Source organism: Myotis lucifugus, unplaced genomic scaffold (genome assembly GCF_000147115.1).
Source record: "Myotis lucifugus unplaced genomic scaffold, Myoluc2.0 scaffold_63, whole genome shotgun sequence".
In the NCBI taxonomy this organism is placed as follows: domain Eukaryota; kingdom Metazoa; phylum Chordata; class Mammalia; order Chiroptera; family Vespertilionidae; genus Myotis; species Myotis lucifugus.
In genome coordinates this window covers 5,343,415-5,370,081 of record NW_005871111.1, presented here as the reverse complement: position 1 = coordinate 5,370,081, position 26,667 = coordinate 5,343,415, and the positions used below count along the sequence as shown (strand labels likewise).

The window sequence follows — 26,667 nt, the reverse complement described above, 5'->3', positions numbered from 1 at the left end:
AAACATGTAAAGCCAAATTCTTTTGTCACTTATATTTGCTAAAAGTGTAATATTTTTAAGCCTGGAAATTGCGTAATTGCCTACATTTAAACTCTCAGAGTTTAATTTTTGCCTGTCCCAATTCCCCACAGGAACAGCACATTTCCCCAGTCTATATAATTGTGTAATTACTATTAAAAATCTTACCTGATTTCAGTTGCAAGAGAATTAAACCTAAAAATAAATCTGCAAGTAATACTGAAGTTCTTTTGGGTATACACTGACACTGTATGATTGATATTACCAATATGGAATGATGATCACGCTAAATAAAACTGTTGCCCTATGAACCAGTAGGTTACAGTTTAATTCCTGGTCAGGGCACATGTTTGGGTTGCAGGCTCAATCCTGTGTGTATGTAAATGTCATGTTAAAAAAATGCTTTAAAGTTTCAAAATTATTTTGAAGACCCTCCTAAAAGAAATTTGTCACAGGTTGTGGAAAATAGCTTTAAATAATTACATAGTACACACACATCCCACCCAGAAGTTGTTGAAAGTATTTGGAAATGAGTGCAATATAAAGGCTTCTAACATCATGCACTGAAAAGTCATTTGGCAAATATCTGCCAGGAAGTCCAGGCATGTTTATTATAATAATTCCCTAAATACCATATATTAAAATTTTATGGCACAACTTTTAACATTAGAAAATAATAAAGACATAAGATAAATTAGGTTATTAACTAATTTCTTTTTGTAAACTAGAGAACATATGTCACTTACTTTATTAGCTTGAATCAAATGAAAATCCTTTCCATAGGCCTTCAGCCCTTGTTCAAAATTTCTACACTCTTCTTCTGTCCAAACAGACAATTCCTCTGACAAAATGGGAGGAAAACAACTGTTAAGGAATGTTCCCCAAATGTTGTACATAACAAAACTGCAAATAAAAATATAACTTTCTGGTCACAATAAAGAAAGTATTTTACCCCTAAGCTCTATTACTTATGGCTGCAAATGACAGTGACAAAAACTCCTTATTAATAAAATTTTGGATGATACCCTATGTCTCCAATCTCAACTTGAGCCACTTTCTCCTTTATTCTTTATGTCCCAACTATATGAGCCACCTGTCAATTCTTTAAATTTATGTTCTTTCTTTAGAATCTGTGCACACTGTTCCTTTTGCCTGGAATTATTTCCTGCCTCCTACATCCCAACAAAAATATCACTTTGTTCTAGAAGCTTTCCCCAACAGCCTCACCCTTTCCCTCAACTACATTAAGTTCCACTGCAATAAGTTTGAAATGCACCCTTTAGTTCTCCTTTAAGAATGAATAACTATTTTCCAGTTTCCCTACCATCTCTAAGCACCATGAGGGCAAGGACTTTGTTTATAGTTATGTCCTTAGTACTTAGACCTTCCAATTTTTGTTGAACGAATCTTTCATTTGTTATATAATAATATATAAAGAGTTGAGAGAAAAAGCACACACAAAAAAACCCAAACCCAGACTTTACTTATGACTATTTATGAATAATGATTGCCTCAGCTAAATTACTTCTGTTCAGAGAACTCAGTCTTATCAATTTTGAAGTGATTTGTCACGTAATTTAGAACATAGGGCTGTCACCAAGATCAAGATCGAATAAGATGTTTATAAAAATGTGCTGAAATTCAAAAGCAATAAGTAGTTTTATTTAAATGGCTTTATTTTCTCTAAAGAAGGGACAACCTTAATCCCATTTCCCATAATGCCTTGTACAAGGGTGGCAAAAGTAGGCTTACAGGGGGACGAGAGCAGGTTGGAAGAGGTTAATGGGGGAAAAAGGAGGACCTACGTAATACTTTCAATAATAAAGATTAAAGAAAAAAAAAGTAGGCGAGAAAGCTTATTCCTGTATTGTTATAATATAATCATAACCGGCATGTCTTTTTCATGTCTTTTTCTGTAGGAACTGTAAATCTACTTTGCCCACCCCTGTAAAACCCTTGCTGCTACACACAAGTTATTTGTTGTTTAACAAATATTTACTAAATTCAGAAAGATCAGTATTATTAAAAGAAGAATATAGCTAGGTAGACCTAAGAGCTCAGCTCAAGTTTTAAATTTCTGCTACATCATGAAAACAAATTCAGTATTTATTTATGCTTACCTCTAGCTGCTTTTACATTAAATCTTAATCTTCTCAATGCTTCTTCTGTGTCAAAATTGCATTTAACCAATTCATATAACGCCTAGAAAAATAAAGGGTTTCAATATAAGCTACAATTTCTTAAGAGAGTAAAGGCTTTTCCAAAATCCAGTGTTTTCATCCTTTCTGGAGGACAAATAATTCCAATGAATGAACACTACAGAGAAACAAACTTAACCCCAATCCTGATAATCAGCTACCTCTAAAACAGTGGTTCTCAACCTTCCTAATGCCATGACCCTTTAATACAGTTCCTCATGTTGTGGTGACCCCCAACCATAAAATTATTTTCGTTGCTACTTCATAACTGTAATTTTGCTACTGTTATGAATCGTAATGTAAATATCTGATATGCAGGATGTATTTTCATTGTTACAAATTGAACATAATTAAAGCATAGTGATTAATCACAAAAACAATATGTAATTATGTATGTGTTTTCTGATGGTCTTAGGCGGCCCCTGTAAAAGGGTCGTTCGACCCCCAAAGGGGTCGCGACCTACAGGTTGAGAACCTCTGCTCTAAATATTTAGAAAATAGGATAAACAAATGGCTTCCACAGTATCACAGGAATTTAGAAACAAAAAACTGTGGGTGGTTTTGTTTGTTTGTTTGTTTTTTTAAAATATATTTTATTGATTTTTTACAGAGAGGAAGGGAGAGAGATAGAGAGTCAGAAACATCGATGAGAGAGAAACACCGGATCAGCTGCCTCCTGCACATCTCCTACTGGGGATGTGCCCGCAACCCAGGTACATGCCCTTGACCGGAATGGAACCTGGGATCCTTCAGTCCGCAGGCCGATGCTCTATCCACTGAGCCAAACCGGTTTCGGGCCAAAAAACTGTTTTATAAAGATCACAAATTCCTTCTTTTTTGGCCCTTTAGGGTTCCTATTCTAATTTTGAACACATCAGAAAAGAAAAACACTGATTTAAAAAGGTAAAAAAAAGCAAAAAAAAAAAAAAAAAAAAAAAAAAAGCCTGGCTGGGTGTGGTTTAGTGGTTGAGTGTCGACCTATTAACCAGGAGGTCATGGTTCAATTCCCGGTCAGGGCGTATGCTGGGTTGGGGCTCATCCCCGAAGAGGGGCATGCAGGAGGCAACTCATCAATGATTGACGATATTTCTGTATCTCTCTCCCTCGCCCTCCCTCTCTAAAGTCAATAAAAATATATTTTTAAGAAAAGGTAAAAATAAATAATGCTGCCATTAGGTTTGCAGTAGCCACTGGTAAGTAATAACATTATACTAGATGTGCACAGTATTCCCAACTTGATGAGATCCAAAGAAACTTTTCTCTCTCATTGATATTTCTACCTCTCTCTCCTTTGCTCTCTTTGAAATCAATTAAAAATGTTTTATAAAGCCTAATAAAAAATATGTACAGGCAAACTGAAATATCAAGATTTTTGTTTGTTGAGCTGAAATCATACCCGTGATGTGTTAACACTAGGTATCTTATGCTGATTATAACCTCAGATTCCGTTCATAACATTACAGGAATTTTGGTGGATAGAATAACTAAATGTGATAGCATCTACAGTTAAAATATGTATATGATTAATTTATTTGGGGGAAATTGTAACATTTCTTATTCATGTACCTGTTCATTGTCTTTTATGTGAGATCCTTCAGGAATTGCTTCTACACCTTTCTCATCACCTGTTCTTCTAGATGCATCCTTAAGAAATATAATCACTCTATCTTCCGGTAAGTACTCAGGATCCCACAGGAGTTGATCATCATTTTCATATACTAAATTAATAAAACATAATATTTTTTAATTGCCAAAATTTGAGAGAATTTGTTAAACATATCATTAAACAAATAACTCATACTTAGAGCCAAAATGATAAAAACTGAAAGGTAAATTGTGGTCCTACTACTTGCCTAACTTTAATCTTGGACAATATTCATAGCCTAGGTGAGTAAGCAATCTAATCAGAGAAGTACCACTTTATCCACTTTCAAGTTCTGTCTTACTTAAGTTTATTTATCAAATTCCAAGCTCTCTTGGTTTGGATAGCACCACCAACACTTACTACCTATTACGACCGTAGGCAAATTATTTCCCTTCTCTCTGCCTCACCTGTGAAATGGGCTTCGCAACCCTACCACACAGGGTTATGAGGATTTAAAATAATTTGTAAAACAATTCTGGCACATTTTAAGATTTAATGGATGTTCAATATTTTTGAAAAGGAATATCTAAAAATTGCTCACCCAAATGCTAACGCTGCTTATTTCTTGGTGGTAGGATTTGGGGCAATTATTTTCCTATGATGCTTGAAAATATAATGACTATAAATAACTTTCATAAAAATAAGTCATTTTTAAAAAGCATTTAGGTCCCATCATTAAAATTTCCATTATAGTAAGAATAAAGCCTGAATCTCATAAAAATATTAAAAGTGAAAGGAGGAGAACCTAAAAGAGCATTGTGGAATTCTAAAACACAGGAAGATGAAAACACAGACAAAATTAAGAAGGAACAGTCACAAGATAAAATATCAAAACCATGGTAGCACAGCTGCTAGGGGAAGAAAATGTTTCAAGGAGTGATAAACTGGTTAAATGCTGAGACCAGACTGAACACTGAAAAAAGGTTTGCTGGATTTATTAACAAGGAGAGAGGGAGATGTTTCAAGAACATTCTGTGCAGAGATAGAAGCTGAAGTCAAACTGGAGAGAACCAAGGAGTAAATGAATAGTGAAGAAATAAAGCGGAAAACTCTTGGAAAGTTTGGTTGTGAGGAAGAATAAGGCAGTAGCTAAAGAGGAAGTATAGTGGAAGAAAGTCTGGTTTTGTTTGTTTTTTTTTAGAGAGAGATGAGACATTATCATTTAAATGTCAATAAAAATGCCAGCTGGAGAAAAATTTTGACTCTAAGAGATAAAGGAGAACTGACAGTGTCAAAGTTCTTTTTGCTATGAAAAAGAAATTAAGAGCTAAACGTCTCCTATGTACCAAGCAATATGCCAAGTGTTTTCATGAACGTTACCTGCTCCACCCACCATAGTCTAAATATCCTATCTTTCTTTTCCCCAAAGTTTATATTATTTAAAATACAGCTCCAAGGACAGTCTCTAGAAAATTTCCTTTGTAAACCTCATGCCTTTTTAAATCTGCTGTAGAATCCTAGTGAAACTCTTAAGTTGTAAATAAAACTCCCATGACAATGTGAATTTGAATATACTGCTATTGATTTCTATTCCCTGTTCAGTCCATGTTCGCTGAAGAGTATACACTAGTTATATTTTTGGAGTGATGGGTATGGGGTGGACAAGGCCTTACAAGGAAACCTGACTCAGGAAGAGGAAGGGGGTCCCTGAGTCCCAGTGTTCTCCAGTTAGATACCCCCACATAAAGCCTATGAAACCAGCACAAACTGGGAGATACTTTTGGAATCATTCTGGAAGTCCTAGGAAGCCAAGGATACAATCTTGAAAGGTAATACTATGATCAATGACATGAATTCTAAGTCATCTAGCTGAGCTTTTCCAGTTACATAACTTTATTTTTATGAAAGATCTACATTAGTAACTTTTTGCTAATCAAAAGGTATCTGGAGACAATTTTCACTTCTATGAAAAAAGGCAAAAGAAGTGGAAACGGCATTCAGCTTCGTTCTGTAGTGAGCCTTTATAGAGCCAGTGTGCCTGAGTGGCGCCACCAAACTTCTGCCTTGGATACGATACCCATCATTTAAGCATCAAGCCGCCATGGTTTCTTACTGTCTATTATCTGTGATTTACCTTGATTTTGTGCATCCATTGGCAAGATGTATCCTAAGGTAACAGAGAGCCTATATCATTCCTGCTTTTACTATATGTTAATATTATCTTAGGTTTTATGTGTTATTTGGTAGGTTATTTTGGGGGTATGGAAACGCTCAAAAAGTTTTCCATATAAATTAATGGTACCAGTAGTTGCCCCTTATAAGCATTTTTGCTCCCGCGGTTTTAAGTTATCCACTATCAACCATGGTTTGAAAAGCTCTGCGTAACTTACCTACTTCATCACATAGGCACTGTATCCTCTCACTTCATCACAAGCAGTACAGTAAGATATTTTGAGACCATATTCATAATTTTTATTACAGTCCTATTTTATTATTATTGCTGTTAATCTCCTAATGTACCTAATTTATACATTAAACTTTATCGGAGGCATATATACGTATAAGGAAAAACAAAGTATATACAGAGTTTGGTAACACTGGTCTTGCTGTTGGGTAGTCAAATGAGGGAAGCACACTACTGTGATTGTTTCTTGGCTTTCCATTTTGGTATACAAAAGGTTTCATAGGAACGCTCTACTTTTAGATAGGTTTCTTCAATAAAATGCCTGTTTCAATAGTATTGTTATCAACTAATAGTGCATGTGTTCAGTTTTCAGTAACTTACGAATCAATTTGTCGAATGCTCATTAGAAACAATTTGCCTGGTCCTTTGCTATTCACTACTTCATAATTCCTAACAATCATTTACTTACTCTAAAACTTATGTCATGAAAACATGAAAATTTGACTGGGAATAGTCTGAACCATGACCTTCTTTTTTCCTAAGTAGCCCATCTAAATTCCCAATTAAATTAGTCCAGGGTTCTAAACCTTGGTACTACTGACACTGGCCTGACAATTCTTAGTGGTGGGATAAGGGGAGGTTCGATCCTGTGCAATGTAGGATGTTTACCAGTACCAGCATTCAAATTACCTAGTCTTATCACAAAGTTGCAGTGAGAGTGACAATAAAACACATAACTTTGAAAAGCATGTCTTTCATCTTTAGATATGCTCTGAGAGAGGCTGATACCACCCCTGGGAGCTACAAGAATAGATAAAGGAGTCAGTGCAAACTAAATAACTAACTCATCTCTCTGGCCACAGTCATTACTTCTGTCTGGATATATGACTGAAGCTGAGTCAACAGAGGCTCTCTCTAGACTTTTTGCTGGAGCAAAGGGGTATGGGGAAATTCTCATTTTTGCTGGTCTTCTAGCTATAAGGACAGTGTTTGGTCTATTTGCATATTAGGGTTTTATTATATAAGATTGTGATGAGAATAAATGGTAGTTTACATGAATTTAAGAAAATGTTAATGTGGAGTTGAAATTTTATAACCAAAATAGATATGGTTCAAAGGAATGTCTTTGAATGTGACTGTAACTACTAATCTTCCTATATAATAAAAGGCTAATATGCTAAATGTCTGGTCGCCCGTTCAACCAATCAAAGCATAATAAGCTAATGATATGCTAAGGCCACTCAACTGCTCGCTATGACATGCACTGACCACCAGGGGGCAGACACTCCGACTGGTAGGCTAGCTTGCTGCTGGGGTCCAGCAGATCTGGGACTGAGCGAGAAGGGCCGGACACACCCTGGAGCTCTCCTGCGGTCCCTCCCCGGCTGGCCAACCTTCCGTGTCCCTCCCCGGCCCCAATTGTGCACTGGTGGGGTCCCTCGGCCTGGCCTGTGCCCTCTCACAATCCGGGACCCCTCAAGGGATGCTGGAGAGCCACTTTCAGCCCGATCCCGCAGGCCAGGCCGAGGGACCCCACTGGTGCATGAATTCATGCACTGGGGCCTCTAGTATTTATATAATTGTTTGAATTAGGAGTGATAACTGATGAGGAATATATAATGTGTAGAGAGACTAGTAAAAAGAGATCAGATGTCATAGAAAAGTATCATCAATATCTCTCCAAATACTCAAAATAGGGTTTATGTTAATGAAAAATTCTAATCCATCTGTCAAATTATTCCCATAGTAAAGAGATCAGGTTATCTTAGTTTTATGGCATTTTTATCAAAATCACTCAAACCAAATGATTTCCCTTTTGAATGTGCTCACCAAACCATTAAATATATCTTATACTTTTTTTATCTGTAAGAAAAGACTGCATTAACCAGCACAATCCCCTTGACAGCTTTATTTGTGTTTTTCATAAGTTTTGCATCTGTTTGGTTGGTATGCATAAGGTACCGTGTAAATGGAAACAAATTCTGGATATCACAACAAATTTTGAATTCTTGTAATGACAAATTTGAGGACAGGCCTTGTACCACAGTGACCCTCTCCAAGGCAGTATCACCTTGCTAAATCTAGTCTGATCCTTACACAATCTAATAGGCTTTCTCAAAGTAAGAAAGCTTCAGAAATCATTGCTTTGTCTGGGGAAAAAAAGTATAATTGCTTTCTAAAATTATTAAACCAAAATTTAAACACTGAAAATTAGAGATTATGATCATTTATTCACTGTGATCTATGACAATAAAGCATGTTATAATGAAAAAGAACACATTAAAAGATAATTAAACTACCTTTAGCCATAATATTAACTTGCCAGATATAAAACTGAGATGGTTTTCCTTCCCACCGACAAAATACAAAATTTTCCAAGATAAGCACTGCTATCTTTCATAGTCAAATTTAAATTAATTTGTAATAGAGTTTCTTTAATAAAGAAATTTAATAAAATGAAACAAATGTCTAACTTTCAATTTTTTATTTGGAGAGAAAGAACTCAATGGTGAACACATACTAAACATTATATAACACTAGAGGCCCGGTGCACGGATTTGTGCACTGGTGGTGTCTCTCGACCTGGTCTGAGGAGACTGGGCTGAAACCGGCTCTCCGACATCCCCTGAGGGGTCCCGGCTTGTGAGAGGGCGCAGACCAGGCAGAGAGACCCCACCAGTGCACGACTGGGGGCAGGGAGAAACCATGGGAGGGCTCCAGGGCATGTCCGGCCCATCTAGTCCAGTCCTCATCAGCCAGACCCCAGCAGCAAGCTAAACTACCAGTCAGAATGTCTGCCCTCTGGTGGTCAGTGTGCGTACAGTTGAAAAAATGGTTGGACGCTTAGCATATTAGCCTTTTATGATATAGGATAGGATAGGACAGGATAGGATAGGACAGGATAGGATAGGATAGGTAAAGCATAGCACTGCAAATTCAATTAGAAAAGTTCAATACAAAAGCTAATGGATCATTTATTTTTGCATACAATTACAAGGTATTCACAAAACACATGCACAGAACTTCAACATATAACTAGGTCACTCCATACTGAAATTTCTAAAGTTCCTTTATGATACCGGAATTAACTTGAAAGTGAGTGAAAGCAGTTACTGGTGTGCTAAAACATTTTTACGGTCATTAGAATTTACCAGCCTGTGGTGTCCCCTTAATTACCTCTGATCTGCTGTTTGTCCTGAGAGCCCGTGCACCCTCAGAATATAAAGTACATTTCTGGAGGGGATGCTAAAAAGAAAATAAACAACAAAAGACTTCTACAACTCCAAAATGATCTGCATATGTAAGCTGAAATGTGGAGAAAACTGAAATAAAAGAAATGAAGAAAGATTTCTAGCATCAAGTGATGTCACACTGCACATGAACTCATTGAAAACACACATACACCCACAACATTCTTTATAGAACTCACCTAAAGTGAATGTAATCTAAAGCAGACTTAAAAAAAAAATCCTCAAGTATTTTATGTTATTAGAAACTTAAGTATTTATGACTTATCTTAGGACTTTAAGATAAAATGATGAAAAAAATCATGTAAAATTTAAATGTACAAGTTGTTTTCCCAAATTATTTTAAGTACACAAATATCAAAGTAATAAATTTTAATAAGTAATCATTTAAAGTTTCAGAAGTAAACTTTTTATAGTTATTTATTCAAAGTTTTATTTAGACCTGTCCAACAGCTTCCACTGACATAACTTTTAAAATGTAAATTATAAAGGCTATGAAAGGGTATATTCAGAGTATTTAATATAAGAACAAGAAAAAAAGAAATAAAAGTTGGGATGTTTTAAGTCACTTAACAACAAAATAAGAACTCACCATTTCCACTAGATTTGTGTGAACAAAACTAGAAAAACAAAAAATGTATTTCTTCTTATAGAAATAATGCAGGACCTCTTTCATATTTAAATGGGGTAACATAAACTATCATGTTCTTATCCCATTATAAAACAACAGTTCATCACTTCAAAAGCATGAATCCAGCTATTAACTTTACTAATAACCCACCTTTTTCATTTTCTTTGTATCTACAAACGCCAACTGGAATCTCTGCTTGAAACATGGAGCCCACCATAATCTCCTATTTTAAAAATAACATAAAACATTAGTAAGGGCCTTGGCTGGGTACATCAGTTGGTTGGAGCATCGTCCCAATGCGCCAGGGTTGCGGGTTCGATCCTGGTCAAGGCGCATACAGGAATCAACCAATGAATGCACCAATAAGTGGAATAACAAATCGATCTCTCTCAAATCAATCAATAAAAAGTTTTTAAAAAGTACATTAATAAGATCTTAGTAACAGACTTTATATCCATTTTCTAGCATTACCATCTTCTTGGGCAAACTGTTCCTGGTTTCTGTGTCATATAATACAGATGCAACAATTAACTACCTCAGAGAAGTATTGTGAGGATGAATGAGTTAATAATAGGAGCTTGGATATGATTGGATGAAAATATTAGTAATAATAATGGGGTGAAATGCAATACAGACAATGTATACAAACTACTTCAAAATATGGAGAAAAAAATTCTTACTGTTCAATTAGTAAGATAATTACAAACACTAAAAAACTGGAAGTCAAATTCAGATATTTTCAGAATATCTACACTGTAAACTATGGTCCCTGGGAAACTGATATACAAATGCTCAGGTCCTATTCCAGACCTACTTACTGAACCAGAAACTCTGAAAATGAGACTCAGCAATTAGTGTTTTAACAAGGTATCCAGGTGATTCTGACACACCTTAAGTCTGAGAACCAGAGCTTTAAGATAAAGTAACAAAAGGGGTTTGTATAAAGCTCAGTAGAGGCCAAACGGATGAAACTCCAAACCAAATGGATAAGGAGGTTAGTGCCTGACTTTCATTAAAACAATACAAAATGAAAAAGTAATCTCCCAAAACACAATTAAAACTTATTTTAGGAAATCTGGTAATCGACTTTATAGCATCAAATCACAAATTAGGGGAAATTGTTCAGAAAGACATTGGAGGTCATCACAGACAAGATTTTACTACACACAGGGTCCAAAATTACACACTCTTTTGTCTGGTGGCTAAATGTTAAGAATAAATTTACTGCATTTTTAAAATGAAGACTTAGGGAGGAAAAGTACAAAATCTTGGTCTAGCAAGTTTAAAGAACTAGGATTTGAAAACTTCTGCTCTCCAGTTACTGTCACCTCACTGATGTTAGAAATTGTTATTTCCATATTTTATGGGAAGAGATGAAACTCAAAAAAATTTATTTCCTCAAGTACACACTATTATTAACCCTTTGCACTCCGAACCATTCTGGACATTGGCTACCAGCTACTCGACGCTACTTTGCGGCGGAAACGTGCATTTACAGACCCTCGTATTATTTAGTATAATTTTGGAACCAAGTAACGTATTATAATTATATTGGACTTATATGAATTGGGTGACATCGAGGAATGTATATTTGCAAAAAAAACAATATTTTATTGTTTATAATTTTGTACAGTATGATAAGTTTTGTAACACTCCCCAATATGCATTGCAGGCTGATTAGTGCATGTTTGACAGTAATAAGTGGTTTGACGCCTGCCACCAGGTGTTTTCCTGTTAGAACACACAATGCAGTCCCGTTTTCTTTGTCCCACATCGGGAATATGTAGTTTATTGTTTAATCCGACACAAGACCCGCTGACATTTCTTGTATATATCTTAGTAATTTTACGATATTTTGATTTAATTTCTTGTGCCATGAAAAGTACAAAATCTTGGTCTAGCAAGTTTAAAGAACTAGGATTTGAAAACTTCTGCTCTCCAGTTACTGTCACCTCAGTGTCCCCTGAGAGGGGACATCCGAGTGATATGCTAGAATTCCGATGTCCCCTGAGAGGGGACAGCGGAGTGCAAAGGGTTAAGTTCTGGGGCTATAACTTGAAGAGATTTGATTTCAAAGCTGTTTCCTCTACCCATTTCTATAAAAACTCCCTTTTATCTTACAAACCTGAGAAGATCCTGAATCTAGACATTTTTTATTCCAACAAAATCATACTAAAAACAGTCTGGATTTACCATGGCCTGATTATTACACACTATTCCTGAGGAAGTGACTAATACCCTCCAGCAAAGAAGAGTTCACTTTCCCCCGTTCTCGCTCCTCTGAGCTTTTTGCCCCTTCATTAAAAATAATAACATCCAATTAAATACTATATTGAACACAGATACAAAAACAGTTAATTTATTTTGGAGAAAACTTATATAAACTTGAATGTGTGGTGAAAAACGATAGTTTAAGATGACTTAAGATTTCTACAGTTTATCATTTTAATTTCTACATGGTATTAAAAATCAGAAAAAAAAACCTGGATTAAAAACCATTTCCCCAAATAGGACACACAAATAGTAACTTCTGTGAACCTTGTTATGTCTTCAGACCCATCAGTCATTCATCATTCACTCAAATTAATTAACACACACTGTACTGGGCTAACCTTCTCTTAATACATTGTTTGCGGGTAGTTTTTATCGTGCGCTAACAGGTGGCGCGGGCCATTTTTGCTAATTTTTTTGCGCAAATGGCAATGTTCAGTAAAATTACGATAACTTTAGTTTACGTATTTATATGTTACCCGAATTCTACCGCTAGTCTATAAAAAACGTATTAATACATGTCCCGCGCTCTACTTACTACCAGTCAACGTAAAACGTATAAATACGTTTCCCGCATACAATGTGTTTTAACACTCTAACCCAAACAGATGTCTTTCCCTTCTAAACATCTTTTTGGAAACCAGTAACAGATCAATTTTGGCTGAAGCCCCAAATCCTGCGTAGCCCAGTTCAAGTTCATTTGAATACTTAATTCTTCCTAATAGAAACTCTAAACATGTTTCCTTATTTTTAATCAGCAAGGGGGTCAGCTCATTTTTAAATTTCCCCCAGGCATCCCAGACCAGACAACTTTAAACTAAAAAACAAACAAACAAAACAAAAACAAAACCCCACAAAAACATAGGGAAAGCCCAAAAGTATTAACTAAATAATCAATCATGACTCAAGTGCAGAAATCCCACTCAATTTGATGTTCTGGTCTCTTGTGCATTCAAAGAAATTTACGCACTAAATTTAAAGTCAAATGTAGGAAAAACAACAACAAAAAAACCTCAATGGAGTTTTTAAGAGAAAGATCAGGTGATTATTTTTTTATATATAAATGATGATTTGCTCTAAACAATTTCACATGACATTTTGATACTTTCATAAGTCAACAGCTTTGCAATAGTTTAAAATTAATTCAATTTAATTGTATGATTAAACAATGTTATACAATTCTATAATTTAAAACTATGTCAATATGTTCTCTTTAGACTCATTTAGAAATCAACTTATTTAATTATGCAGTTTTAGAGAAGCCCAAATCCATCTTTTTACACATTATATTTGGAGTTGTAAATATCAACATTAATATAGGATAGAGAAATTTATAATCAAATTTTTAAACAGAATTTACTGAATACTAAAAAGCCTCATGATTTATATATATTTATAAATGTGATACTTTCTATAGTGCAACAAAAGTCTAATTCAGCACTAGTTCAGAAGTTTGAATTTCTAATCATGGTTTGAGTGCCAGTTCAAAGGCCAATTCTTTCTATACATTATTTTATTTTATAATAAGATAAACATCTGAATATATTAGGGGAAATCTGAACATCTACCCAATATTTAAATGTCAGAATAGGGCTTACCTCAACTTTATCAACATATATTTACTTAATAAAAAAGTAATTACATTGGGCTTTTTAAATATTAATTTATCTAAGTTTTTGGAAAATATGGCTCTAACTACCTTTTTCCAGTCTTCTGATGGAATATAATCTTCATCTTCTTCAGATTCTTCTTCTATTTCGCTGTCTAGAATAAGTAAGACAATACTACTATAAAATGATTGCTTATCCTGTCCACAGCGTATATTTGTACTTTATTCTTACATCTACCATCAAAATATTTAAATATGCCCAAAGTTATTTCCAGAGTTAGACCAAGATATTTCAAATCAAATAATACCCCATCAGTTAAAAAACAAACAAACAAAACAAAACAAAAAAAGCCCATACACCTTTCAGGTCAATCCTAATCTTAGACAACTGTATTCTCATGAAATGATTTTCTACAGAAACTTCAGAAACAAAATTTAGAATCAAAATAACCTATTTCTAAACTTAATTCTATCAACAGCCTGGTGACAGAGTAAATTATATGATTTCAATCTCTTCCTTACAAAATGAGAATTTGGACAGAATAGCGATTTCCAAACAGTGCTCCCTCAAACACTGAGAACTTTATGGCATCACTTTGGGTGGAAGCACATGAAGGGAGTATGTATGATGTCCTCCATTCTACCCAGTTTTATTCAGAGCAGGTAAGCTGCTGTGTATTTACATTTTGGAGTAAGAATGTATTTATAAAAAGGGGTGGGAAATCTGAAAACAGATTCTCAGCATCTTCTTAACTCTAAAATGGCACACAAAGTTCAATAGGATAACATTCCATATAAAAATTAATTCTTCCTATGAAGACAGGCAATATATATATAGCTTCCATGCAAACATCACAACTGAAATACCAGATTAAATAGTTTAAGCCAGCCGTGGGCAACCTATGGCCCGGGCCGGATCCAGCCCGTCTGAAATGAATAAAACTAAAAAAAAAAAAAAAAAAAAGACCGTACCCTTTTATGTAATGATGTTTACTTTGAATTTATATTAGTTCACACAAACACTCCATCCATGCTTTTGTTCCGGCCCTCCGGTCCAGTTTAAGAACCCATTGTGGCCCTCGAGTCAAAAAGTTTGCCCACCCCTGGTTTAAGCAGTCACTTAGCACCCCACTGTCAGTAGATCTGCTCTCTGTTTAACTAAGACAGTGGTTCTCAACCTGTGGGTCGCAATCCCTCTGGCGGTCGAACGACCCTTTCACAGGGGTCGCCTAAGACCATCCTGCATATCAGATATTTACATTACGATTCATAACAGTAGCAACATCACAGTTATGAAGTAGCAACGAAAATAATTTTATGGTTGGGTCACAACATGAGGAACTGTATTTAAAGGGCCAGAAGGTTGAGAACCACTGATTACTAAGAGGTTAGTACTACATTTCCCCAAACTTAAAATTAACATAATTATTGCCCTGACTGGTGTTCTCAGTGGTTAGAGCTTTGGTCCATGGCACTGAAAAGGGTCTCAGGTCCAATTCCTGGTCAAGGGGCACGTACCTGGGTTGCAAGTTTGATCCTTGGACCCCAATCAGGGCACATGTGGGAGGCAACTGATCAATGTGTGTCTCTCTCACATAGATGTTTCTCTCTTTTCTCTCTCCCTCCCTTCCACTCTTTCTAAAATCAATGTAAAAAAATATCCTCAGGTGAGGATTAACAACAAAACAATTAACACAATTATTTCAGTAACTAATACCTTCTTGCATTGGTACACTTTTCAACTGGACCATATCTTAAATCAAAACTCAATAAAATTATTAGCAGTACTACATTCACTTCTAAACTAAATGTGTAACAGAAATCATTCATACAAAGCAGTTGCCATGTTTAATCGGTTATTACATTACTAAATTTCATGAGGGATTGTTCAAGTGTTTTTCTTCTTTTTAAAGTATAGAAATTTAGATAAAAAATTTAAATAATAACACTAATAGTTGACTTTTTATCAGAGAGCTGACCTTTAGAGTAAAGATTACTGTTTAGAATGAAACACTGTGCAGTAGATGAAGTATGCAAATATTCAAGATAGATATTATTGGTCATTTCTGACTAGATCATAATTTTAGGAAAATTAGGAGACTTCTTTCTAAGTATAATATATTCCTATCTCAAATGTCAACCAGTTCTTCAGAACTAGGAGGCATTGATTAAGGAAAGCAATGCTTAGGAATCTATTTTTAAAAAGCTAATAGGCAAAGAAAGTAGAAAATGAAAACTGAGGAAAAGACTAGGAGAAATTAAAAGATGACCATGAAACAAACTAAATTTAAGAAAGGGTCAGGAAGGGAAAAAAAGGAACACACTTAAAACCAAGTAGTAAGTGACACAACAATTACTGTAGTAATATGAACAGGGCCCAGCATTGTGACACTAATAACCTAGAACAAAACTCCATTACTGTTAAGTGATATTTAAGAGTAAATAAATTCAGAGCAGTGAAAAAAACACACACTAGAATTTTAGGCCATATATTAGAGAGTAAAAATTACACCTCAACTATAGCAACCAGTAACACTTACTTGTATCAAAATATTTACATCGACGTGGGCGGATAATTTCCTGTGCATCTTGAGAAGCAACAGATTGTGATGGATCATCATTGGAAGACTGAGTTTCATCCTCTTGACCTGATGAATCCTTTATATTCTCTTCCTGTGGAATCATAAATTAAATTGTTTTAAGATGTAAAACAATAACAAAAACAAAAAACCTTTTGGAGATAAAAGGTCATAATATTTCAAATACAACTAGAAGATTAAAATAAATACACTAACTGTAGCATAGTGTGCTGGGTCAAATCCTGGACCAGGGAAAAGGCCATTAATGGAAAAACTGATGAAATCTGAATTGCCTGTAATTTAATTAAATAGTGTGGTACCAGTATTGACTTCATATTTTTTATAAATCTTCCATGGTTATGTAAGATATTAACATAAGGAAAATTTCTGGGTGAAGAGTACATAGGAAGTCTCTGTACATTAGAACCTCTTCTGTAAATCTAAAATTATTTCAAAACAAATTAAGAAAAATGAATACAGAACTGCCAACTAGCCTTTATTACTTAAAAACATAGTGCTTTTTAAAAGTTGGTACAAATTTATTTAGAATAGGCATTGAAAAGAAATCTGAATAACAAAGATGAAACTTACCCCTCAGGAGTAGATTACAGAGAACTTGCAATTTTTATTACATATTCCTGTATCGTAATTTTCAATATCTAAATGTATTACTTTTAAAATCAGAAAAAATACAGGTAAAAATAAGCAGTCAAAATGAACGTATTTAGCCGAAACCGGTTTGGCTCAGTGGATAGAGCGTCAGCTTGCGGACTGAAAGGTCCCAGGTTCGATTCCGGTCAGGGGCATGTACCTGGGTTGCGGGCACATCCCCAGTAGGAGATGTGCAGGAGGCAGCTGGTCGATGTTTCTCCCTCATCGATGTTTCTAACTCTCTATCTCTCTCCCTTCCTCTCTGTGAAAAAATCAATAAAAAATATTAAAAAAAAAAAAAACGTATTTAAAAATTATAACTCCAACAATAAAGACTATAATATTAAAAATTTCGGTATAAGCTTACTTTATTTTCTCCACTACAGCCACTGTTATCATCATTATCAGCATCTTCATCATCTTCACCTTCTTCTTCCTCTTCTTCCTCCTCCTCATCTTCTTCAGGTAGTCGACTAGTACCATCATACCCATAAAGGCTGAGAAGTTCATGAATTGGCATGTCACTTTCCTAAATAGACCAAAATAAAAAGTTAATTTCTGAGAAATATTTCATATTCCTATACTTTATAAATCTGTATTCATTCCATACTGAAGAATGCTCTTAGACCTGTATCAAGAATTAAATTCATAATTTAATTCAAGAATTTAAATTCATAAAAAGTGAAACTGAAAATAGTTCTGAAAGCTAAGAAAATTCTAGTCTTTTATGAATTTCTTAAGACATTGACCAATGAGAATTGTTAACAACAAAATCTTTTAAGTATAATAAAAAGGGACATTGGTTTAGAACTATTCTTTTGTGCAATCATTTAGATAATGTAAACCATCAGTTAATAATATGTATGGATGCTCACACTTAAGAGTATCATATATAATGTGGGAGTGGGGGAATAGAATAATTAGAAAATAAAGAGACTGTAAACTAAGCCTACTCAGCCCAAATACATGTAAAGAAAATAGCAATGATATAGTACAGGAATAATACTGAATTGCATTAGTCATTTATTCTCTCTTAGGGTAATCTATAATTACATATAAAACTATCTTATGCAATTTCCAGTTTATAGATGAGATAGGCTGACAGATTAAGCCATTTCTTAAAAAAAAAACCAACAACAAAAAAAACAACCACCAAAAAAGAAAATACCCCCACATAAGTAATAACTTATGTGGCCAGATCTCAAGTCTAATTCCAAAAGTTCATACTCTCAGCCAGGGACTTCCCCCAAACCCCACAAAAACATACCCTGAGGGTGAAATAAAAAAATATCCATGTTAGTGAAATGAAATTAGCTTCCTGCAGGAGGTACTCTTTTTTTTTTTTTTTAATATATTTTATTGATTTTTTACAGAGAGGAAGGGAGAGAGATAGAGAGTCAGAAACATCGATGAGAGAGAAACATCGATCAGCTGCCTCCTGCACATCTCCTACTGGGGATGTGCCCGCAACCCAGGTACATGCCCCTGACCGGAATCGAACCTGGGACCTTTCAGTCCGCAAGCTGACGCTCTATCCACTGAGCCAAACCGGTTTCGGCTGCAGAAAGTACTCTTATCAGTAATCAATATGACTACAACATCAAGCATCAGGGAAACATGACAGAATTCTGATTAAAAAAGGAAAATTTAACCCATTCATGTGAACATATTACACACACACACACACACACCCCTTAATAGAGTCAGTTTAAAAAGAGTATCATGAAATAAGACATCCTATATAATAAAAGCCTAATATGCAAAGTGTCTGACTATTGGACCAGTCACTATGATGCACACTGACTACCAGGGGGCAGATGCTCCGACTGGTAGGTTAGCTTGCTGCTAGGGTCTGGCCGATGGGGACTGGGCAAGATGGGCTGGAAAAATCCTGGAGTTCTCCCACGGTCCCTTCCTGGCCCTGATCAGGACTGGGCCAGACAGGCCGGACACAACCTGGACTAATCCATGCACCGGGCTGGTTTTGGCCTGATCCCTGAGGGCCAGGCTGATGGGCCTCTAGTGTTCTATATTTCTCCAGCAGTCTTATAGTCTTATTCATAGGCAGAAATAAGTCTAGCCCAGCCGTGGGCAAACTACAGCCCGCGGGCCGGATCGGCCCGTTTGAAATGAATAAAACTAAAAAAAAAAAAAAAAAAAAGACCGTACCCTTTTATGTAATGATGTTTACTTTGGAATTTATATTAGTTCACACAAACACTGCATCCATGCTTTTGTTCCGGCCCTCCGGTCCAGTTTAAGAACCCATTGTGGCCCTCAAGTCAAAAAGTTTGCCCACCCCTGGCTAGCCTATGTGTTAAATACATTGTTGTGGTAGAGAAGGGTACATCGAACTGGATGATATAAATCCAATGACGCAAATCACTTATATCATACATTAACTCCCACCACACCCAGAATTCGTGTGCAAAAAACGACTAATGATTATAATTTTTAAAAGTTTTCTTACAGAAATAAGAAGAAAATGTTAACCTCTACTTCCTATCATAAATGGATGTTCTAATTATAAGTCAGTTTGTGAATCTGTTTCTGAAAGTGAAATCCCTAATGGCCTGCTGTAGCCACAGCTTGAAAAATGTTAACTATGTCAGGCAAGGTATTACTACCCTAGCTGATAGACCAGGTGGCATACTTAACTGACATCTCGTATTGTGATTCTCAAAGTGCAGTAGCACAGTGTATAAGCTGTTCAAGGATCTAGTCCATGCAGATACCTGGTCCGTGTATGAGACAGAAATCTGGGAATTAGGAGTCAGGATTTGAGAAGTAAAACAGAACTTCAAAATCAAGAAAAAACTAGAGTAAGAGAAAGAGAAAGAAAATACTGTTTTTTAACACAACTAGAGGGCTGGTGCACAAAATTCGTGCACTCAGGGGGTGGGAGGGCCCTCAGCCCAGCCTGCGCCCTCTCACAGTACGGGAGCCCTCGGGGGATGTCCGACTGCCACGGAGGCAGGGGAGGCTCTCACCACCGCCACTGCACTCGCCAGCTGTGAGACTGGCTTCTGGCTGAGTGGCACTCCCCCTGTGGGAGCGCACTGACCACCAGAGGGCAGCTCCTGCGTTGAGCGTCTGCCCTCAGGTGGTCAGTGCGCGTCAGAGACTGGTTGTTCTGCCATTCAGTAGATTTGCATATTAGCCTTTTATTATACAGGACTAGAGGCCTGGTGCATGAAAATTCACGCACTGGAGGAGGGTGCCCCTCAGCCTGGCCTGCCCCCTTTCACAGTTCGGGAGCTCTCAGGGGCAGGAGGCGAGCCGGCAATCAGGGCAAGGCGACACCCCCATCACACCTCTGCTGCTGCCATTGCCGGCAGCGCAAGCCTCGGCCAGCCCTGGTTACCTGAGCCTTGGGTGGCCCTGGGCGGCTGGGCAGCTGACATCCAAGGCTTGCCTGCACCTCAGACATTGGCTAGGCAGCTGCCATCCAAGGCTTGCCTGTACCTCGGGCGTCAGCTGGGCAGCCGCCATCTGAGGCTTGCCTGCACCTTGGGCTGGCCCTGGGCGACTGGGAGGCAGAGGGCAGGTCTGGCCATATCATGCACCTTCCGCCCCCCCGGCTGGGCTAAAAGGTCTGTGGGACTCCGGCAGCAGGCACAAGGAGTGGCCAGACCTGTGCCTGCCACCCTCCCTGCAGGGATGAGCACCGCCAACTTGTGGCTATGGGGGCCGCCGTCTTTGTGGTGGTGTGGCAGTCAATTTGCATATTCCCTCTTTATTAGATAGGATAATAACAAATAGCTGCCATAAAGTATCTTCTATGTGCTGGGCATTTCAGAGAGAGAAATAAAAGCACAGTGAGAATATTACAATCTTATTAGATCTTTAAAAGTACCAGATGGGAATGTTTGTTACTCTTATTTATAAATATTCAGAAAACCAAATAAAAGGAAACATCATCCATTGACAAGAGACTTTACTACAATAACTACACCTCCTAATCCCAGCTCATACTTTCCATAAACTCATTCTGCACCACAAATTAGAAGCAGGTTTAACAAAACTGGCGTCACTATTATGAACAAGAGGCCCTGAAGTCACTATAAGGGCCAAACCAGGAGAAACATTTTAAGTTTCATGTTCATTTCATCTTTAAAATTATCCTGCCGAAACCAGTTTGGCTCAGTGGATAGAGCGTCGGACTGCGGACTGAAGGGTCCCGGGTTCGATTCCAGTCAAGGGCATGTACCTGAGTTTCGGGCACATCCCCAGTAGGAGATGTGCAGGAGGCAGCTGATCGATGTTTCTCTCTCATCGATGTTTCTAACTCTCTCTCTCTCTCCCTTCCTCTCTGTAAAAAAATCAATAAAATATATTTTTTAAAATTATCCTAATATATGTTAGTATTACCTCTACTTTTTTACAACTGAGTTAACTGATACCTTGAGAAATAACACAAAACAGGCAGATTACTAAATAAATGTCCTAGGGCTCTCAACCATTTGTTCTCTTATTCAAGGACAACAGAATCACCTTGAGAGCTTATTAAAACAGACTACTGAGTCCCACCCTATAGTTCCTGATCTAGTTAAGTTGAGGTAGGGTGTGAGTATCTGCATTTTTTAAAATAAGTGCCAGGTGATACTGATGCTGCTGGTATGAGATCAGCTTAAGAACCAATTAGCTCCAAGTTCTAAGTTAAAATTACCTGCACATCAGCCTTTCCAGTGGAAGGTAATAAAGATTGATCATTATCTACACTAATAAAAGAGAAACATGGTAATTAGCATACGACCGCTACCCTTTTCATTGGCTAATCAGTGAGTATATGCAAATTAACTGTCAGCCAAGATGGCGGCCGGCAGCCAGGCAGCTGGAAGCGAACATGAGGCTTGCTTGCTGCAGTGACTGCAGACTCCAACGTTCCCCGCCTGACTTGCCGGCCTCTGAGCTGGCAGTTTGAAACATTCTAACAAATATAGAAGCTAAACAAATGGCCGGGATCTCAGAGCTGGAGTTATACATTGTTTCGATTATAGAACGCTCAGCAGCGGAAGCCTCAGAGCTAGAGCCAGAGCTAAAGCTGGCCCAGAATAAAATAAAAAAAAGAGAAAAAAAAGGAGCGGTTGGGAGCTTCAGTCAACAACTGCCAGCCTGAAAGCAGCCCTCAGCCCCTCACCCAGACTGGCCAGGCACACCAGTGGGGACCTCCACCCTGATCCAGGACACCCTTCAGGGAAAACCAGCCGGCCCACAGGCCTCAATCTTATATAGTAAAAGGGTAATATGCCTCCCAGCACCGGGATCAGCAGAGCCGCGAGGCCTCCTGGCACCGGATCAGCGTGACAGGGTGCGGCGTCCCAACCCCCCTGACCCCTGCGGCTCTGTGTGACAGGGTAGAGCCATAACCTCCCCATTGGCCCTGCCCTGAGTGTGACAGTGGCTGCGCCCCAACCCCCTGATCGGCCCTGCTCTGTGGTGATAGAGGGCGGCGCCCCAACCCCCCTCCCCCATGGGCCCTGCTCTGTGTGTGACGGGGTAGAGCCATAACCTCCCCATCGGCCCTGCCCTGAGTGTGACAGTGGCGGCGCCCCAACCCCCTGATCGGCCCTGCTCTGTGGGTGATAGAGGGCAGCGCCCCAACCCCCTGATCTGCCCTGCTCTGTGCGTGACAGGGGGGAGCTCCCCAACCCCCTTATCGACCCTGCTCTGTGTGTGACAGGGGGTGGCGCCGCAACCTCCCCATCGACCCTGCCTTGAGTGTGACAGGGGGCGGTGCCCCAACCCCCCAATCAGCTGTACCCTGAGCGTGACTGAGGGTGGCATTGCAACCTCCCGATCCGCCCTGCTCTGTGCATGACGGGGTGGCGCCCCAACTCCCCAATCGGCCCTGCTCTGAGCCTGACCAGGGGCTGCACCTAGGGATTGGGCCTGCCCTCTGCCACCCGGGAGCATGCCTAAGCCAGCAGGTCGTTATTTCCCGAGGGGTCCCAGACTGCGAGAGAGCACAGGCTGGGCTGGGGGACCCCCCTCCGCCCCCCCCCCGAGTGCACAAATTTTTGTGCACAGGGCCTCTAGTGTATTATATGCTAATAATTTTTCCTGAGCCAAATGTACACAAATTATGAAAAGTCCATGCTATATAACTAATCGAGAGCTTTTGAATACTAATATTCAGGTGGCTATTTCTTTTGTTTCCCAAGATTTGTTAATTACTGAAATAATGCTCATATAAGCATTTTTGCTCTAATGAAAATATTTGTATTATACTTCAGTAAAATTACCTTCCCAATGATTACCAAATATAAAAGCCCATAAGACTGAAAAATACATTTGATATCCTTTTCATAGCTATGGACAGTCTGCTGGCACTCATCTGAGCAAGGAGTCAAAGCCTGGAAGAAGTGCAATGCTGCAGTATTTGAAGGAGAAAGATGGCTGGATGTTAAATTTTACTTAAAATATTATGTGTCCAGAATCCTCCTTCTTTCAAGCTTTTAGTGGTCCCAGATTGTGAGAGGGCATAGGCCGGGCTGGGGGACCCTCCCCCCCCCCAGTGCACAAATTTTTGTGCACCGGGTCTCTAGTCTTTAATAAAGCTTATCACTGATATCTGTCATCTAGCTCAGTTATGTGTCAAAAAAATAGGTGTCATACTAGCTGCATGGAAAGAAATCTTTATGACTGACATCCATGGTTAGGTTAGATTTTTCCTTCTTGGATACATATTTAAGTATGACTTACTTTATAAAAATTTCTTTCTCAAAGAAAAATTTACCAACACCTCCAATATTGACTAGGCAGAGAACTGAGGAGAGTCAAAAGTAGCTCATCACAGTGCATTTGGAGAACCACTTTAATTTGAAGAAAACAGTAATAGAACTGGAGAGAAAGTCAATCAATTCAGAAAAAACTACACAAATATAGAAAAAAAATGGTAAGTAGGTTACTCTATAAGAGCAGAGGGTATCTATAATAACAAAAAGAAAGTTAGGGCTGGTATTTTAAACTATTTTCTCTAGTCTTACTTAGTTTCTAAAAAAATCTGTCATATTCTACTTTTGACTTGGTTGGAAAGTAGGTGTTGAACAGTGACTGACACAATGTTAGGGCTTAGGGAAAATACAACCAAATGCTCAAGATGGACTTAGGTGAGATTTCATTTGCCAGGAAGACTAAGCTAAGTTGGAATTCACTGCTGTAAATCACATGTAGTATAATTAGAACCTAAACTAAATGAATGGTTATGGTAAAGAAAAAACTCAAGAGATCTTGCAGAAGAAACCAACAGGTTTAACCATGGATTAAGAGTGATTGAGGGGTCCTAGTGACACTGAATCTCTGGTTCTAGACATTCCATTGGACTCAGATACTCATTCATATGACTTCTAAAAAATAAAAAGAAATAAAGTTCTAAAAAAGTTCTAATATACATCTAAAATGTATTCTTAAAGTTAGTTTTAGGTGGGTTCTAGCATGTGTAATCAAAATAATCCTTGCTTATTCCATCAAGAAAATGCTTGCTTAATATAAAACAAACTATAGTCCGGCTGGTGTGGCTCAGTGGTTGAGCATCCACCCATGAACCACAATGTCTTGGTTCGATACCCAGCAGGAGGCATCCCTTCAATGATTCTCTCTCATCATTGATGTTTTTATCCTTCTTTTCCTCTCTCTGAATCAATTTAAAAATATATATATTTAAAAACTATATAGTGATATTATGCTTCTGTTTAGATATTAACTTTTATCTTAACTTCTGTCACTCAATATCAATTTAATAAGCAACAGTCAGCAACAATAAATTAGTAAGCAATAGTCATGACCCACTGTGGAATACAACATTTAGAGTTTGACAATGGTATGAAAAGTTAACTTACTTGATCTAAGGCAGTGGTTCTCAACCTTCCTAATGCCGCGACCTTTTAATACAGTTCCTCATGTTGTGGTGACCCCCAATTTCATTGTTACAAATTGAACATAATTAAAGCATAGTGATTAATCACAAAAACAATATGTAATTATATATGTTTTCCGATGATCTTAGCCGACCCCTGTGAAAGGGTCGTTAGACCCCCAAAGGGGTCGCAACCCACAGGTTGAGAACCGCTGATCTAAGGTATAAAGTGAAAATCTTGTAGCCAACATTGTGCTAAAACTACAAAAAACAAAATCAATTCTGCTGCAGCTCTTTTAAATTCAAATAAGTGTTCCTACTATGTGCTAACTGAAGTACTTAAAGAGTTAGCAAGTTTCATGTAAGAATCATTTATTGTTGTCTGGGAAATAAGGAAGATGATAACAACTCTTAAATTCTGGCTGTGAAGGTGGGTAAAAATAAAAGGTACAGTAATTGGGAGAGGACAGAAGGTGTGTAAGAAGAGATTTAGGATCCTTTTATAGTCCATTTTTGACCCAATACCTGTGATGTTTTTTTTGTTTTTTTTTAAAATATATTTTATTGATTTTTTACAGAGAGGAAGGGAGAGAGATAGAGAGTTAGAAACATCGATGAGAGAGAAACATCGATCAGCTGCCTCCTGCACATCTCCTACTGGCGATGTGCCCGCAACCCAGGTACATGCCCTTGACCGGAATCAAACCTGGGACCTTTCAGTCCACAGGCCGACGCTCTATCCACTGAGCCAAACCGGTTTCGGCACCTGTGATGTTTTATAAAAGTTAACTACTTGAATTCTATTTTACATAATGAAGTTACTTCTTTAAAAAAAAAGGCCTTTCATTTCAAACTTTAAACATACCACCTATGATCACATAGAATTTTTCAGTCAACTCTATACAACATCCTTTTTCTCCCCAAACACAGGCAGAGAACCAAAATTTCAAGTGTTTCCTCTCTCCACAAAAAAGTTATAAACACTTCATCCTCTAATTCTTATTGTTATTTACCCTTGCAAGATCCTCTATTTCAGAACTGAAGTTTGTTTCTCCTTCCATCATTTCTTCTTCTTCTAATGTTCGTTCATCATCAAAATCATGAACCAGCATGTCAGCTGATGGATCAAATTCATGGTCATCTGATGTTGCTGAACCTCCTGGTAAAGAATATTTTTAGAAGTTTGGTAAATCAAATTAAGTGTACCTCATTAATATTAACATAATGTATATGACATCTGAAGCTGATATAAATAAAATAACAGTACCAAAGAAAAGCTATGCACAGAAAATATTATTTATTGTTTTCTGATATTCTTGCCATTACTCATATCTCCCTGCAAACCTCCTCGAAGGGATTATTTTTTGCCTTTCTCATCTCTATACACAGGTACAACTACAAAATAAGAATCACAATTCTTAATCATTTGATCAATATTTAATAGACTCGATGAGTATGAACCCTTATGGCCCCTGAGAGTATATATTCATGTGAAATATATAGTCATCTTAACATATAGTCTAATGAAAACAAAGCTGCACTCAAATATTACTCTTCTATTAGCACTTTCATGAAAATTTATTCCAGTATATAGCTAATTGCCCTTAACTTACTT

General features: G+C 37.5%; 1 protein-coding gene across 10 annotated transcripts in view; it reads right to left on the bottom strand.

Moving 5' to 3' along the window:
• The window catches only part of MIER1 (MIER1 transcriptional regulator), a 61,496-nt gene that overhangs the window by 14,613 nt on the left and 20,216 nt on the right, over positions 1–26,667 (bottom strand). For all 10 annotated transcript variants that reach the window (XM_006089804.3, XM_014456769.2, XM_006089803.3 and 7 more), the window contains 8 exons: positions 26,066–26,211; positions 17,562–17,723; positions 16,505–16,637; positions 14,055–14,119; positions 10,235–10,307; positions 3,783–3,934; positions 2,139–2,220; positions 765–859 (listed from right to left, as the gene is read on the bottom strand). In XM_006089804.3, coding sequence (XP_006089866.2) covers positions 765–859; positions 2,139–2,220; positions 3,783–3,934; positions 10,235–10,307; positions 14,055–14,119; positions 16,505–16,637; positions 17,562–17,723; positions 26,066–26,211 — 908 coding nt within the window. The remainder of the gene's footprint in view (positions 1–764; positions 860–2,138; positions 2,221–3,782; positions 3,935–10,234; positions 10,308–14,054; positions 14,120–16,504; positions 16,638–17,561; positions 17,724–26,065; positions 26,212–26,667) is intronic.